Source organism: Ruditapes philippinarum, unplaced genomic scaffold (assembly GCF_026571515.1).
Source record: "Ruditapes philippinarum isolate M1 unplaced genomic scaffold, ASM2657151v2 ctg19207_1_1_1_1, whole genome shotgun sequence".
Classification (NCBI taxonomy): domain Eukaryota; kingdom Metazoa; phylum Mollusca; class Bivalvia; order Venerida; family Veneridae; genus Ruditapes; species Ruditapes philippinarum.
In genome coordinates, this window is record NW_026856900.1 from 1 (window position 1) to 15,078 (window position 15,078).

The 15,078-nt window shown below is 35.1% G+C and overlaps 1 protein-coding gene across 1 annotated transcript; it reads left to right on the forward strand.

Moving 5' to 3' along the window:
• Positions 1-293: 293 nt before the first annotated feature.
• On the forward strand, positions 294-4,244 carry LOC132748071 (titin homolog; the record flags this gene model as incomplete). The annotated part of the gene is given in 2 exon segments (XM_060737616.1): positions 294-631; positions 1,234-4,244. Coding segments are annotated over 2 exon segments (2,096 nt in total), but the record flags the coding sequence as incomplete, so codon positions are not given.
• Positions 4,245-15,078: the final 10,834 nt, after the last annotated feature.

The window sequence follows — 15,078 nt, forward strand, 5'->3', positions numbered from 1 at the left end:
AAACTGTAAAAGTATCTCGGATTTTAATTAAGACTTTTAAGGCTATCTGTGTAAAAGTCAAACACCGTAAATTACCGGATTTTTTTTTAATTGAAAAAAAAAATTAAATTTTAAAGATAGGGAGAGGATATTATATTTTACCATATTTACAGTAGCATTGAGATATATTCTATATTCGCTATATATAGGGAAGTATATATCATCCATGTTGTAATCGTGTGCAGTATTTTCAGCGATAAATATTATAACACGTTTTACACAAAGAAACAGAAACACATAAAATTACATTGCAGATTTTAAAAAGTTCCTGCTTCCACAATCGGGCAACGAAGATCTTATACTATCACCGGCAGCAAAAGCTTTAAAGTTGCAGCAACCGGAAACCAATTCTACCGGAAATAGTCAACCGGAAGTGACAGAAAAGAATGCAGACGAGAATACTGAGGCAGTGGTAGATGCCGTAGACAGCGCTGTTGAGTCTGAAAAACCGGTGACAGATAGTCAGTCCAGCGAATCAGAGAAAAATAAATCTGAGAGCGCTCCAGAATTGTCGGAAGAAGAAAAAGCGCTTCTGAAAAAGAGAAGACAGTCAATGCTATGGGGTTATATGAGTCTAGCCAAACCGAGCACGGTAAAACATTCATATTTATTTGAAGTCCTAAAATATAATTTTCCTCATTTTTTCCCCCAAAGATAGTAAAAACTTGAAATTAAAAGTTTTCCTCCTTTGATTGAAGCATTGAAGCAACATGTTTCTAAACATTGAACTGATAGTGCTTTCAAGTTATATTCTATAGGCCAGTGTCTTTGTTTTCTATTCTGGGAGTTCTTTGAACCCTTACCTTGCCGAGTTTATAAAATTGGTCCTATATAGAATTTCCAATCTGTTCATTGTTATTTTGAAGAATTTAATGTCAAAGTAAAAAAAAATATTATTCAGGGGGTGATGCTTGTCTCAACCCAAAGACCGAGAGTTCGAACCCTACTCTATATTCTTTATGACATTATGCAGGATGCGGACTGGAAAATGATCAATTTAAGTTTCAAGTACTAGATCAAAACTTGCTTTACAATCGAGCTTAAACAAATATTTTTAAAATTTAAATTATGAAATTGAGCATCTCTCGTACCAATGGTAAAAAAGGCATAATCAGACCCAGGAAAGGAATGCTGGCTGATGGTGTGTGTTTCATCATGGTCACTAGTATGTCAAACATGTTAATACCATTTCAGACATCAAGACCAGCGTCAGAATCGTCAGTCGTTGATGAAGTTTTTGAGGAATCGGACCAAGAAAAGCCGACACAAAATGAAATAGCTATCAATGTTGAATCGATTACAGAGGCAGAAGGGCATAGCGATATAGAGGAAATTAAAACATCTTCACCAACAGAGGGCGCTGGACAGTTACTAGATGCTATTCGGGAAGAAGATGAACACTCTAATTATGGAATAGTAAACAATGAAGAAAATGAGAATTTAAAGAGTAGCTCTGAGGGTAAATTTATTAGTGCTTTAGAAAGTAAACGAAAACTTTTCTCAAGGCAGAGTTCGTCTGCATCTTTGAAAACTAAAATAACAGACAGTTTTGGGGATTCGGGTATAGAAACCATGGATTCTGTGAATTGTTCAGAAATTCGCGAGCAGCCAGATGCTTTTGATATCTCTGAAGTTGATGAAGAGGAGAAAAAATCAAGAAAGCGACAAAAATCTTTGTCTGAAGCGATTTACAGTGGTAACGAAGATGACGAGGATATGGTGGATCCATTGCACGTGCATGAATCGTTATCACGTGTCTCGTCGTCAGATTCTCTTTTGAAACTTGACCTTGAATCTGATGAAAGGCTTCCACAAGAAAGTGATGACGAAGATTATACGACGGAAAGAGTTATAAACTTTGTAAATGAGCAGACATATATTGAAATTAAGCCTAAGTTACCGACGCAAGAGGAAATCGAAAGAGAGGAGGAGCTTAAACGAATAGCGGCAGAACGAATAAATAGAGCGCACATTCTAGAACAAGCAATAATTCAGCGTTCTTATATCACACCATCTTTAACCATTTATAAAAGTAAACTGGAGCGTCCGATGACAGCTAGGCCCTCTGTTAATGGCATAAATTGCTCACATATTGATATAGATCTAAGGTGCACAGAACCACCAAAAGCAGACATTAAATCTATGAGACAATTCAAAGAGCGTGTTAACAGTGCACGATCCAGCAGACGAGAAGAACAAAAACAATTAGCAAAAACTGTTGGTGTTATAGACATAAGTGAACGTGTGCATTCACATCAAAATCTACAGAATAAAACGGATAGACAAAAGTGGCCAATGAGGCCATTAACTAGGCCAAGGTCACCAATAGGAAGAAAATTGTTTAGTCCTTGTGAGAAAAGGTTTAGTTTAGATTTAGAAACCGATGAGTTTGAAAGACTAAGTCATAAAAGGGAACCGCGGGACAGAAAACGAGCCAAATCAGCCACGCCTTTACGTAGGTCTTGCTCCCCTTCTTTGACAGTGACTGGAGAAAGAAAGCAAATTAAACGGCCTCAAACCGCCTCCTTGCCTTACACCTCCTCGAGATATGAAAACGACAAAAAGCGGGACGTCTTAGTAGTTGAACCGCTGGCAAACGCAGATGAACTGTATCCTAATAAAACCGCATTAACAACACATCACCATGGATTTAGGAGTATATGGCCGATTGGACGAAAAATCAATTTGATACAAACTAAACAACCTTTCAAAGCATTTGAAATGAATTCTTATTCAAGGAATATAGAGCGAAGACTTTTTCCTTTAAAAGGCGATCATTCTATTAAAACATCATCTCAGTTGCTAAACACAACGGTAAGTAGTCTCCAGGTAACAAATGGAAATAAAAATGTTATAAAACTCGAAATGGAAACTGAAAAGGTGAGAAGGCCAGCAATCCGAAAATTGTCTTTATATATCACACCTAACAGTACCCCTCGTGCGGTAAGGTAATCAAAGATTGTGCCGTAAGGTTATTAAAGGTACATTAATTAGATATGAAACAGCGACTCAAAATATGAATTGGACATTTCCGTGAAACTTCGTGTTACAATTTTCTTTCGGATAAATTCGGACAGTATCAAGTCGTCTATGGAATTAAACCATAACGTTTTTAATTGAATTTAGCAATGTTATATTACAAGCATTTATGGTTGAAGTACTTTCTACTACCTCTGTCCTCGTACAATTACATGCATTTATTTTCAGCATTACATGTTTTTTTTATCATTTATAGAACTACTTGTCTAGTAATGTGCTATATAGTGAAAGAACCATAACTCGTTGGTTGCTAGCAAGAATGACAAAAATCGTCAAACTTAACCTCTGATCTATTTTTATTATAACTTAAAATGTATCACTTTTCACTACTCTGGTGAGTTTTTGACCATTTTGACACTAGAATGTATAATACATGTGCGACCGTATCATAAAGTCGTTATATGAAGGTGTCATTTTTTCCGGAAATGTTTCACAAATTCATATAACATTCAGTTCATAAAGGAAGAAAAGTCTTCCGAATAAATAGCAGTACTTTTTATTTATTGGTTATTTTTTCTTTATTATTATAAAAAAAATAGTGCTCTGACTTAGATATGTACTGTTGGGTCTTGGTTCAATCTTTCTTTTTTTATTTGTCACATGGAATAAAGAAATGTTGTTGAAATACTGTTAAAATTGGTGAAATGTTAATATCTTTTCTGATAATGAAGTAGTATTTTTTTTACTTACCAAATGCTATTGTTTTATAATGATTTGTTACTTCTTAACAAACTTAGTCATTTTATTTATTTATTTAGTTATTTAATATATAATATTTATTTTAGTCTTTAGAAATATCGACGAGATCTGTGTGTTGGAAACTCACAATACCGAATTTATGTTAACCAATTAAAAAAACAGATCTAGATTCTATTTATAAAACTCATTGTTAATCATTCACTGTGATGAAATTATTTTTTTTTCTCAATCAACTGTCACTTGATATATAGAAAATGTAGACTTCATTTTTATTTTCAATTTCGCAGCTTGCCCTAGAGACTGTATCGCATAACTTGTTTTCGTTTTATTCATTTTTACTCTTCAGTGCGATCCTCTTTACTTTATGATATATATTCAATATAACTTCTCAGTGAGATATATTCGTTATCATTTTACAATGACAATTTTAAAGTTGCATGCTTTCAGATGAACCCAAAATATTTCAAGGAAAAATGTACTAAGATATTAAGAAAAGTGAAATGGTCCAAGATTCAAGTAATAATTTACGTGCCATTCATGACTGGTTTTGCACTATTTATCACCATATTTCTACTGCGTTACTAACGCGGCTAGGGCTATTTTTTGCATAATTTGACCACTTTTTTTTTGGGGGGGTGGTGGGGGGTGGCGGTTATATACGTGGATTGTAAGTTTCGTTTGCAAGTTTGGTAATTTACATGGATTGGTTTGTAAGTGCCGTTTGCAATGCGTAAATTACCTTCATTTGTTCACTTCACAAAAGATTTTTCTTTTAAAATTGATTTTCCAAATTTTCATGAAAATTAGCATGAATCTGGAGACACACTGCTTAAGATACAGATATGTTTAATATACAACATGTTGACCAATGAGATACTTATATAAATATATGTGTATATCGATAAGCAGTAAAAATCTTCTTGGTAGTTTGGTTTTGTTCTCTTAATAAATATCTGCTGGCGGATTTTTAACATGAATACCACACCAAATTATCATGAGCAAGCTTTAAAATATCTTTGTTTCCATGATGCCAGTTTGTATATGGTTGGCACTAGGCAGGTAAAAAATATGTAAAGCCTCTTTTAAATGATCATGAAATTTATTTCGGAATAATATGGATTTAGAAGACTTTGTGAATGCTTAAAGCTTCTGTTCAAAGTTTAGAACCAAAGGTTTATTCAATATACTCATGCATGACAGGTTTGTATAATAACCAGAAGATAAATGTTGAAAGACTCTGTATCATGTATATAACTCAGGACCGGATGGAAGAAACTTTACTTGGCATTCATGTACTAGTATTAGGCCATTTGGACCAGTTAAAATTAATTTGTTGGAACTGTAATGAATATATTTTTTAATTTGGTATTAATTTGCTGAGCATTTAAGCAAGGTAATAAATCGACTTTAGTTTTTACAAGTGATATTCATCCACTGCACACTCTAGGGGGGGGGGGGGTAGATATAATTTGTATAATATAACTTTATGAAAACACTAATTTACATCATTCATAATATCGTAAATAACGGTATGAAAAGCTTCTAACAAGTTTAAAAAATCAACCCTTTTCCTTCTATTGTCAAAGATAATAAGGGTACAAGTATTATATGTACATGTTATTGGAGGTTTCTTGGTTTATACAAGTCATGTGTTTTGTTATGGATTGTTGTTTTGTTACATGTAGCGATAGATTTGTGTTGCAAGTTTTTTTATTGTTAGAAAATAAACGTTTTGAAAACATTTCCAATGTTGCTGTTGTTATTGTTCTGCACTATAAAGCTAAAGTTTAATGTTTACTTTTTCCACAGGACGTCATATTACCAACATACAAATAAATGCATTCAATGATTGGAACCAATTTCGTTAAAAAATAAAGTAATCGTTTGAATATACTAAAGAAATGGGAAGTAATTGTGTAATTGTATATCTACAGTTAAGTCTGCTGACCATAAAGTATAAGAAGAAAATATGGCAATTTTTACTAACATTGCAAAATAAATTAGTACTTCACTGCAAATATCATTTTCCTTTGTTCATAAGCAGTTTCTCAAGGTTGTGCTAAAATTACTTTGGCTATATATAAAACAAGTGGACACAGAAATCTAGTATATCTTTAATGTTTTTTTTATTTAATCATATTTATTTACTATCCTATTTTTAAGAAATATAAAAGCGCTATGTTCACCAAGCACCAAAAATGGCTCCATCTTAGATATTGATAAAAATCTAAAGAAGCGTCAATTTGATAGTATATAGTTGGTTACTCAATGCCCCACTACCTACCGGCAGGTTGTTGGTAATTCGAACTTTGCATGATTCCCTTAAAAAACAACATCAAAGAACAACAAAAATAAACAGTAAGAATTTTTCCGGATTAAATATAATGGATAGATGTGTTTTTTCAACATTGAAACACAATTTCTCACTAGCGGAATCAGTTGGCTATAGTACAATATGCTGACCAGTTAAACTTATAGACCTTTTTACAATACGATTTTCCATAGCAACGAATGTTGCATTTCGCGCATGCGCATTCTGCGTAGGGCAGAAAGCAATAACGATGTCTACAGTTTATGATACTTTAAGGCTTTAATAGATGCTGTTTCATGTTATGTCACCCAAAAAATATTAATTTTGGGATGACTTAAGGCGGTAAGTACAGAAAACGTGAATTTAATTTTTAAGAGATCCACGAAAATGTGCGGGAGTAATAATTCAATGGTCAAAACGGGCACACACATATCTTTGTTTAAGGTATCATTAGACGACCTTTCCATCAGTAATTTAAATTGAAACAGCAGGGTGTTAAAGATAAAATTTTATTACCCCTGTATTACATAATATTACACAATTTGTATTGTACACTTCCTTTAAATAACTGGATTGGTCAGGCGGCAAGTGTCAAACAGATTGGCACCCGAACGTTTGTTCATTGAACCGGGACGTTTAAATATCATGATATAGTTAATCAGTTACGCTTATTAAAATGGTAATTTATGTAACTTTTAAATATACCGATCAATGTTTATGGATTTTGAGAAGAGAAAACTTGTGTCACATGCATTATTAAAAATAACATGTATTACGAAGAAGCGGATAAATTGTGTGTGATATCTTTTCCAAACAACCCATCTTAACATCTAAAGATTTTGAAAAAAAAATCAATTATTTAAAATCTATTTATGTGACTTAAATTTTTCTGTTTGCATCACAGGCAAATCGGATAAAGCATAAAATCAGGTATATTGAACACTAAAAATGCATTATCACCTGTTCTGATATTTTTCTGAATGATAATTTATCTCCATTTCATGTTATATAATTTCTTTTGTTTTTAAATGAACTATTTCAACAGCAAATAAGTTGACGTTTCATTTGCTAATAGATATATTTCCACATCTTCTTTAAAAAAAATGATCTCAGTGTCAGTTCCGTGATCGTAAATTCTTAAACAAGTATCTTTTTCATGCCTTTTTATGGCATTCTTCGCCACAAAGCTATAAAGTCATCTTTTCTATATTTGTTAAAAGCTATTTTATATAATTTTCTACCGTTTACCTTGAACTAACTCGGAATTGTCTATGAACTTTTACTATATTTCTATGTAGGGCGAAGGATTTCTTGCCCTACGCAGATTGCGCATGCGCGAGAAAATTCTAATTCCGGTCGATTTTTCATAGCAACGGACCGCGTCGTAAAAAGGTCTATATAGTAGGATCTGCTGTTAAGTTAATCTTATAGTGAAAATTGTTGACCACTTATGTTAGATATATAGAAAAAATTATGCGTTGACGTAAATTTCTAATTACATGTATCTTTATTTACAATGCTAGTAATATAATAAATTATACATCTTACAAAACAATAAAACCACTGATGACGATCTATCAATATAATTTGTTTGTCTTTTTTATACAAGTAATAAAGAATGATTTTTTTTTTGCATCTTTTTAATGTCAACATAAGATCATTTTCATCTGAAATATTTCTATTACATTGCATATTAAAGTTTCACACAATTTATTACATTTTCCGTCTATGTATAACTCTTTCAGTATTTATATATAAAATGTTTTTTATCAATAATTTATAATTTTAATTAAACATTATTATTATTCAGAAAAGAAACAAACAAAAAATAATTAAAAGGAAAAGAAAAAACTAGAAGAAAAATATTATTGACAAAAGTAAAATCATCCCATATTCTATACCGTCAGCTTATTCGCCAGCAGTTTAGAACCGTCCACCAGAAGGCGATAGTCGACATTGCGATAACGCGATGACGACAGTGCGACAATGCGATGGCGACAGTGCGATAATGCGATGACAACAATGCGACAGTGCGACAGTGCAATGACGACAATACGATGACGACAATGCGACAGTGCGACAGTGCAATGACGACAATACGATAGTGCGATGACGACAATGCGACAGTGCGATGGCGACAGTGCGATAACACTATCGCATTGTCGTCATCGTACTATCGCGTTATCGCATTGTCGCCATCGCATGGCCCTAACGGTATTCCGTAAAATACACACATGTCACCTTTGTGCCACCGTATATATCTGAGAATTACAAAACTTTTAATATGACGTGAACATAAACATGATATTTACATTGTAAAACATGCATTCAAAATGTATAAGTTTTTAAACTAAACTTTATGATGGAAATAAATTGAAAATATTTTTTAACAGAAGACACCGGACTTGTAAAGGGAGATGACTAGAATAAAATATGAACACAATGACATACCAGGGTTGTCTCCCTTCTAATACACTGCATTAATGAAATATGAGATTTCGTATAATGCTTATTAATATAATTAATATGGAACATTCAATTATGTTTCCAGTTGATATAGTTTGTGTCATACATTTACCACTTAATAGTGTTATTCAAGTCTTTATATAATTGTGCCAGACTATCATTGATTAACGGAGAATACCACTATAACATCCACCAAAAGGTATTATGCGTATTCTTTGCAGAATTCAAAGGCCCAATAACTGTCTGCGAAGTCTAAGGAGGCAAACATCTGCAAATACGGTCAATTTGGTTTATCATACGATAGAGGTAAATATTAATGCCATGAGACAGGCAAACCATATACTCAGATCGGTGTTCGGACCTAGTAGTCCCAACTACGGAGATAAGTGAATCTCAACTTCATATACCTGATCTATGATTTCTTCGGCGATACAATTTATTTTCATAAGGACGTTTATAACAAAACTTTAACATGTAAGACAGTGCATGTTATGGAAAATGCATGTTTGTTGATAAGTGTGATTGTTGTAATGAGAACATAATATACAAGAGAGATGTATGATGATAGATAGATGCCATAAACAAAATCCATGTTTGATACCGCAATTATTTTATGCGCATAAAGAATTTTACTAAAAATAAGACATTTTTTGGAAGTGCAGTAATCTGAAGCATTCAGCGTGCATCACTTATATTTTGTATTATATATATTGCTCTGTTGGATTAAAGGCTGTGAACAGATAAGTCTACGGGGTCTCAGGTTTACACCATTTATAAGAACTCAGAAAACTGATTTGGTTTATGCCATTTTTCTTTGTACATAACGAACTACTTGATCAAAATCTTAAGTCTTTCATTAACTTGATGTTCCGCATTATTATAATATTTTATGACCTGTGCGCCCTCAAGACACAAACATAAATTGCAGAACGAGATTCGAGGCAGCGGAAGCGCACTTGGATGTAGAAGAATACCTATGTTATAAATGTGCCAGAATCTGGGATTCTGATCACATATTTCTGGATTTTCATTGTCGTCGTGCTAATTGACTTTATATACTGAAGTTAATTTTAACTTTATTGTGATGTCATCACTTTTTATTACCAAAGCGGTTACGCAAAAGTCGCTGTGATGTTATGGTAAGCATACACTGAGTACGGTGTCCCGTTAGGGTAATCACCGCATATCTTACAATGAAGCAACGATAAAACAATACTACGATGGTGAGACAATGCTGATGAAAAATACTAAACTACAATGGTGAAAACGCGTCATCCTTGTTTCGTGTTCATCATTGGTGTTTCATGTTTTCACCACCAAAGTATCGTATTTTCATCGTGGCTTCGGGTTTTTACCATCGTTATATAGTGTTTTCATCGTGGCTTCGAGTTTTTACCATCGTGGTATCGTGTTTTCACTATCGTTGTTTCGCCTTGTTAGTGAATTACGTCTGACTTTGAGGCAGGTAGTTATTTTTATTTTGTTTATTTTTAAACATAGTACTACGATACTACGATGGTGAAAACACGAAACTACGAACAGGCTCAATCAAACCGAGCCTGCAACATTTTCAATGTCGTGTTGGGCTTTCTTTAGGGATTCTGCATTTCTCTATTTCATTGTCACATCCGTGTTATTTGTGCCGTGTGGCGGCTGAAAAAAGTCTCCACGTACATTTAATCAATGATGTTATATTTTCGATCCTTGAAGATTGTTCAGCACGTCATTATTGTTGTGTATACATGTTATGTAGTACTTTAAAGTTTCTTCTATTTGGCCTTTTTCAACTTGGGTGGTTCCAGTATTCCTACTTAATACTGTATAATCACCCTTAGGATATGTTGTCTTTTGACGTCATATCTGTGATATGCAGACTTCATAGCCTCTGATCCCCTTTCAAAACTCCATTTTATTTAGTTCCGCCAATTGTTTTCTCGTTTTGGGCACAAGCATTCCTTTACTTGGGGACCATACGCCGCTTTTCGTTTGGAATGGCACTACTGTGTCACATTGAAGGTTCCATGATGACCGCCGTATGAACACATCTGCGGATGTTTCTAAATTCAAATTTCTCCATTTTCGTGTTAAATGTTGAATTCTGCTTAAGCAGGTGCTAGGGGGCGTGGACTGTAACTTGCACTTTCCATTACCGTCCATGAACAGGCTCAATCAAACCGAGCCTGCAACATTTTCAATTTTGTCGTGTTGGGCTTTCTTTAGGGATTCTGCATTTCTCTATTACATAATTATCCGAAAAAGATTGTAAACATAAAAAATGAAGAGAAGAACAGAAAAATCTTGTAAAGATGTCGACCTACAACTACTTCATTTGTTCACATCGTTGATCTTTCTTCATGTACGGAAATTCCGTTTGTTCGTACCCTTACGTCTGCTTGTGTGCCGGCCTAGCTGATACACATGAATTCATTTCGTGTGTAGTATTTTATCTTTTAAATAGGAGTGGTGTGTCTGCTTGACATAGTTAACTAGATCCTTGTGGTGTTGAAGAACGACGGAGACGAACGTTTATGCGACGAGCATACATAAACAAGAGGGCCATGATTGTCCTAAAATCGCTCACCTGCATATAGAAAATCTCCATGACAAGGAACAAGTAATATTGTAAAATATAAACAAAAGCAGATATAAAATATAAATCTTAAATTGATATCACAAAGTTCATATTTGTATCTGAAATAGTGCATGTGTAAAAACATTATTTTTTAATATATACAAACGAGAAATAATGAAAATCAATTACCCCCTGGGGCGGGGGCAATTTTGACCCCAAGGCTTTTATTTAAACAAACTTGGTAGACATAAAGTCAGCAGAGTGGACTATCTCTACACTTTGAGGGCCATGCTTTTGTGTACAGTCAGCAGACTGAACTATATTTACACTTTGAGGGCCATGCTACAATCAGCAGAGTGGACTATCTCTACACTTTGAGGGTCATGCTATTGTGTACAGTCAGTAGAGTGGACTATCTCTACACTTTGAGGGCCATGCTTTTGTGTACAGTCAGTATTTACACTTTGAGGGTCATGCTACAGTCAGCAGAGTGGACTATCTCTACACTTTGAGGGCCATGCTTTTGTGTACAGTCAGCAGACTGGACTATATTTACACTTTGAGGGCCATGCTATTGTGTACAGTCAGCAGGCTGGACTATCTCTACGCTTTGAGGGCCATGCTATTGTGTACAGTCAGACTGGACTATCTCTACACTTCATGCTATTGTGTACATTCAGCAGACTGGACTATCTCTACACTTTGAGGGCCATTTTAATTAAAAAAGGACCTAACTTTGTCAAAATCCATGTTAGAGTCATGGGTCTTGTGACGTCCTATAGAATGGTCTCAAGTATGCAGAGTTTCAACCCATTTCCTTCAGTAGCTTCGGTGCTACCAACTTGAATGCTAAAACTTAACCATTGTAAGTCGCTGACGCCAGGATGAGTAATAGCTCTCTCTATTAATCGAACAGTCAAGCTAAAATGTGTAAGACCTAGAATCAACAAGGAGAATGACTCTTGGTTCTGAGCCCCCCCCCCCTCTCCTTCTCCCCTGGATGTCATGGGACTTTAGAAGTATGTTTTAAAACACAAAGGTGAGGGGATTTAGGACACTAAATCTTTGGAGCATGAGTGGACAGATTTCTGCACGTTTTGGGACAATTTGCAGTATCTCGGTAGTTTCCCCAGAGTTATGTTACAGAAGAGTGAAGTACAGTTTTTATTTGTTTGGGTCGTCAGACCAAACAAATAATGGTAGCGAAATTTCAGAGTCTAATGCTGTTAATTGCAAATGCCGAAAATAGTCCGCTTTTTTGAAGCGGTTACTTCCCTTTATATGTACACTAACGCCGAAAAATGCAGGGGAGATCACTGCGTAAAGATGGCTCAAGACAGACGCATTAATTTTCAAGCAAAATAATTCCCGAATGGTCGAAGATTTCTAATATTGTTTAATTGTATTTTCTGATCGAAGATAAGTAACTACAAAGCGGACATTCAATCTCTGACACAGAAGTTTCACGACAAGCCTAACAACAAGTAGTTCTCAAAACAGCTTAAAGCTAGCGATTTAAAAGAAAGAAATGTTTTTTTATTTTGTTACAAGTATCAAACAAATTACAACGCATTCAAAGTTTAAAAGTAGCGTTGGCTTATAGAATTGTCAATAAATGCACAATCACAAATTACGCGGATGAATATGATTTTATCAATGAAAATACTATTTTTAGCGATGTCGATTACCGAATACTACACAAACCGAGTAGTGGAACATAGAGATTCTACATGTCGGACTGTTTGGGCGAGAAGATTTTCGCTAAATTATTTATTTCAATTTTAAACAACAGGTTTATCCTGAACAAAATAACTCGAAATTAATAAGGATTACATACCCGAAATGCAATGGAAGTTCTAAATTTAGAATGACTTGATGTTATTCAGTTATTGTTTGTATAACTTCTCCGTGGTGCAGTGGTAACGCACTCGCTTAGTGTGTGAGAGGTCTGGAGTTCAACTCCCAGTCGAGGAAACTTTTTTTTAAATATTCTTTTATAAGTATCTTTGTTAAGGAAGTAGCCATGATATGCAAGGACAAAGTGTGGCTGTCATAAAAATGAACATAAATGATTTTTTGATGCAACACTAGTTTTGCAAAATTCCGTATGTATCAAACTCAGGGCTGCGTTTCATGGAGAGTCCTAAGTCTTAAGTTTGTCTTAGGATAAAAATTGTGACAATTTTGCGTTTCAAAGAAAGTCTTAAAAAAGGGTATGTGAGAAGTTAGCAGTTAACAGTGAGCTAAGCAAAAAGGCATTACGATTTATATAGGGAAATCAATGATCTGCTGTTATGCTCAGCTGGGTAAGCAATCTAGCAGAGCATTCCAAAATAAAGTGTAGAAATGCTTTGCTGGTATGCTCAGCTGGGCAAGCAATCTAGCAGGCGTTACTAAATATAGTGTAAAAATGCTCTGCTGGTATGCTCAGCTGGCTAGGCAATCTAGCGGGGCGTTCCAAAATATAGCGTAAAAATGCTCTGCTGGTATGCTCAGCTGGCTAGGCAATCTAGCAGGGCATTCCTAAATATGGTGTAAAAATACTCTGCTGTTATACTCAGCTGGCTAAGCAATCTAGCGGGGATTCCAAAATATAGTGTAAAAAGCTCTGCTGTTATGCTCAGCTGGCTAAGCAATCTAGCGGGACATTCCAAAATATAGTGTAAAAATGCTCTGCTGTTATGCTCAGCTGGCTAAGCAATCTAGCGGGACATTCCAAAATATAGTGTAAAAATGCTCTGCTGAATTGCTCAGCTGGCTAGGCAATCTAGAAGGGCATTCCTAAATATAGTGTTAAAAATGCTCAGCTGGCTAGGCAATCCAGCAGAGCATTCCTAAATATAGTGTAAAAATGTTCTGCTGGCAAGCTCAGCTGACTAAGCAATCTAGCAGAGCGTTCCAAAATATAGTGCGAAAAATGCTCTGCTGGTATGCTCAGCTAGCTAAGCAATCTAGCAGGGCATTCCCAAATATAGTGTTAAAAATGCTCAGCTGGCTAGGCAATCCAGCAAAGCATTCTGAAATTAGTGTACAAATGTTCTGCCGGAATGCTGAGCTGGCTAGGCAAACTAGCAGGGCATCCTTAAATAAAGTATAAATTTCGTTGGTCTGCAACTGATTATTTGGCACTCGTAGACTTTCTGAAATATTTAGTGCCAATGCAGATAATGACATTTTTGACTTCTACGAGACCCTCAAGTGTCTATTTCTTTGGTCTTCGACTGATTCAGGGACGATCGCAGACTTTCAGGAATTTTTGGTGTTAATGCAGATAATGACATTTGTGAATTTTTAGGACCATCCAGAGTCCATTTCGTTGGTCTGCGAATGTTTCTGGAACACTCGCAGACTTTCAGAAATTTTTGGTGCCAATGGAGATAATGACATTTTTACTTCAAAAGGACCCTCCTGAGTCTATTTCGTTGGTCTGCGACTGATTCTGGGTCACTCGCAGACTTTCAGGAATTTTGGTGTCAATGCAGAAAATGATATTTCTGATTTATTGGGACCTTTCTGAATCCATTTTTTTTTTTTGGTCTACGACTGATTCTGAGGCACTCACAGACTTTCAGGAATTTTTGATGTCAAGGCAGATAATGACATTCTTTACTTCTAGGGACCATCCAGGATCCATTTTTTTGGTCTGCGACTTAATCTTGGACAGTCACAGACTTTCAGGAATTGTTGGTGCCAATAGAGATAATTACAATTTATGACATTTTTGACCATCCAGAGTCTATTTTGTTGGTCTGCGACTGATTATTGGGCACTTGCAGACTTTCAGGAATTTTTGGTGCTAATGCAGATAATGACATTTTAGGGAAAAAATGCTCTGCTTATGACTAAGGGGTCCTTAAAAGTAAAAAAGTCATGATCTGCAATGGCACTAAACATCCTGAAAGTCTGCGAGTCTCAAGGAATCAGTCGCAGACCCAAGAAATGTACTCTGGCG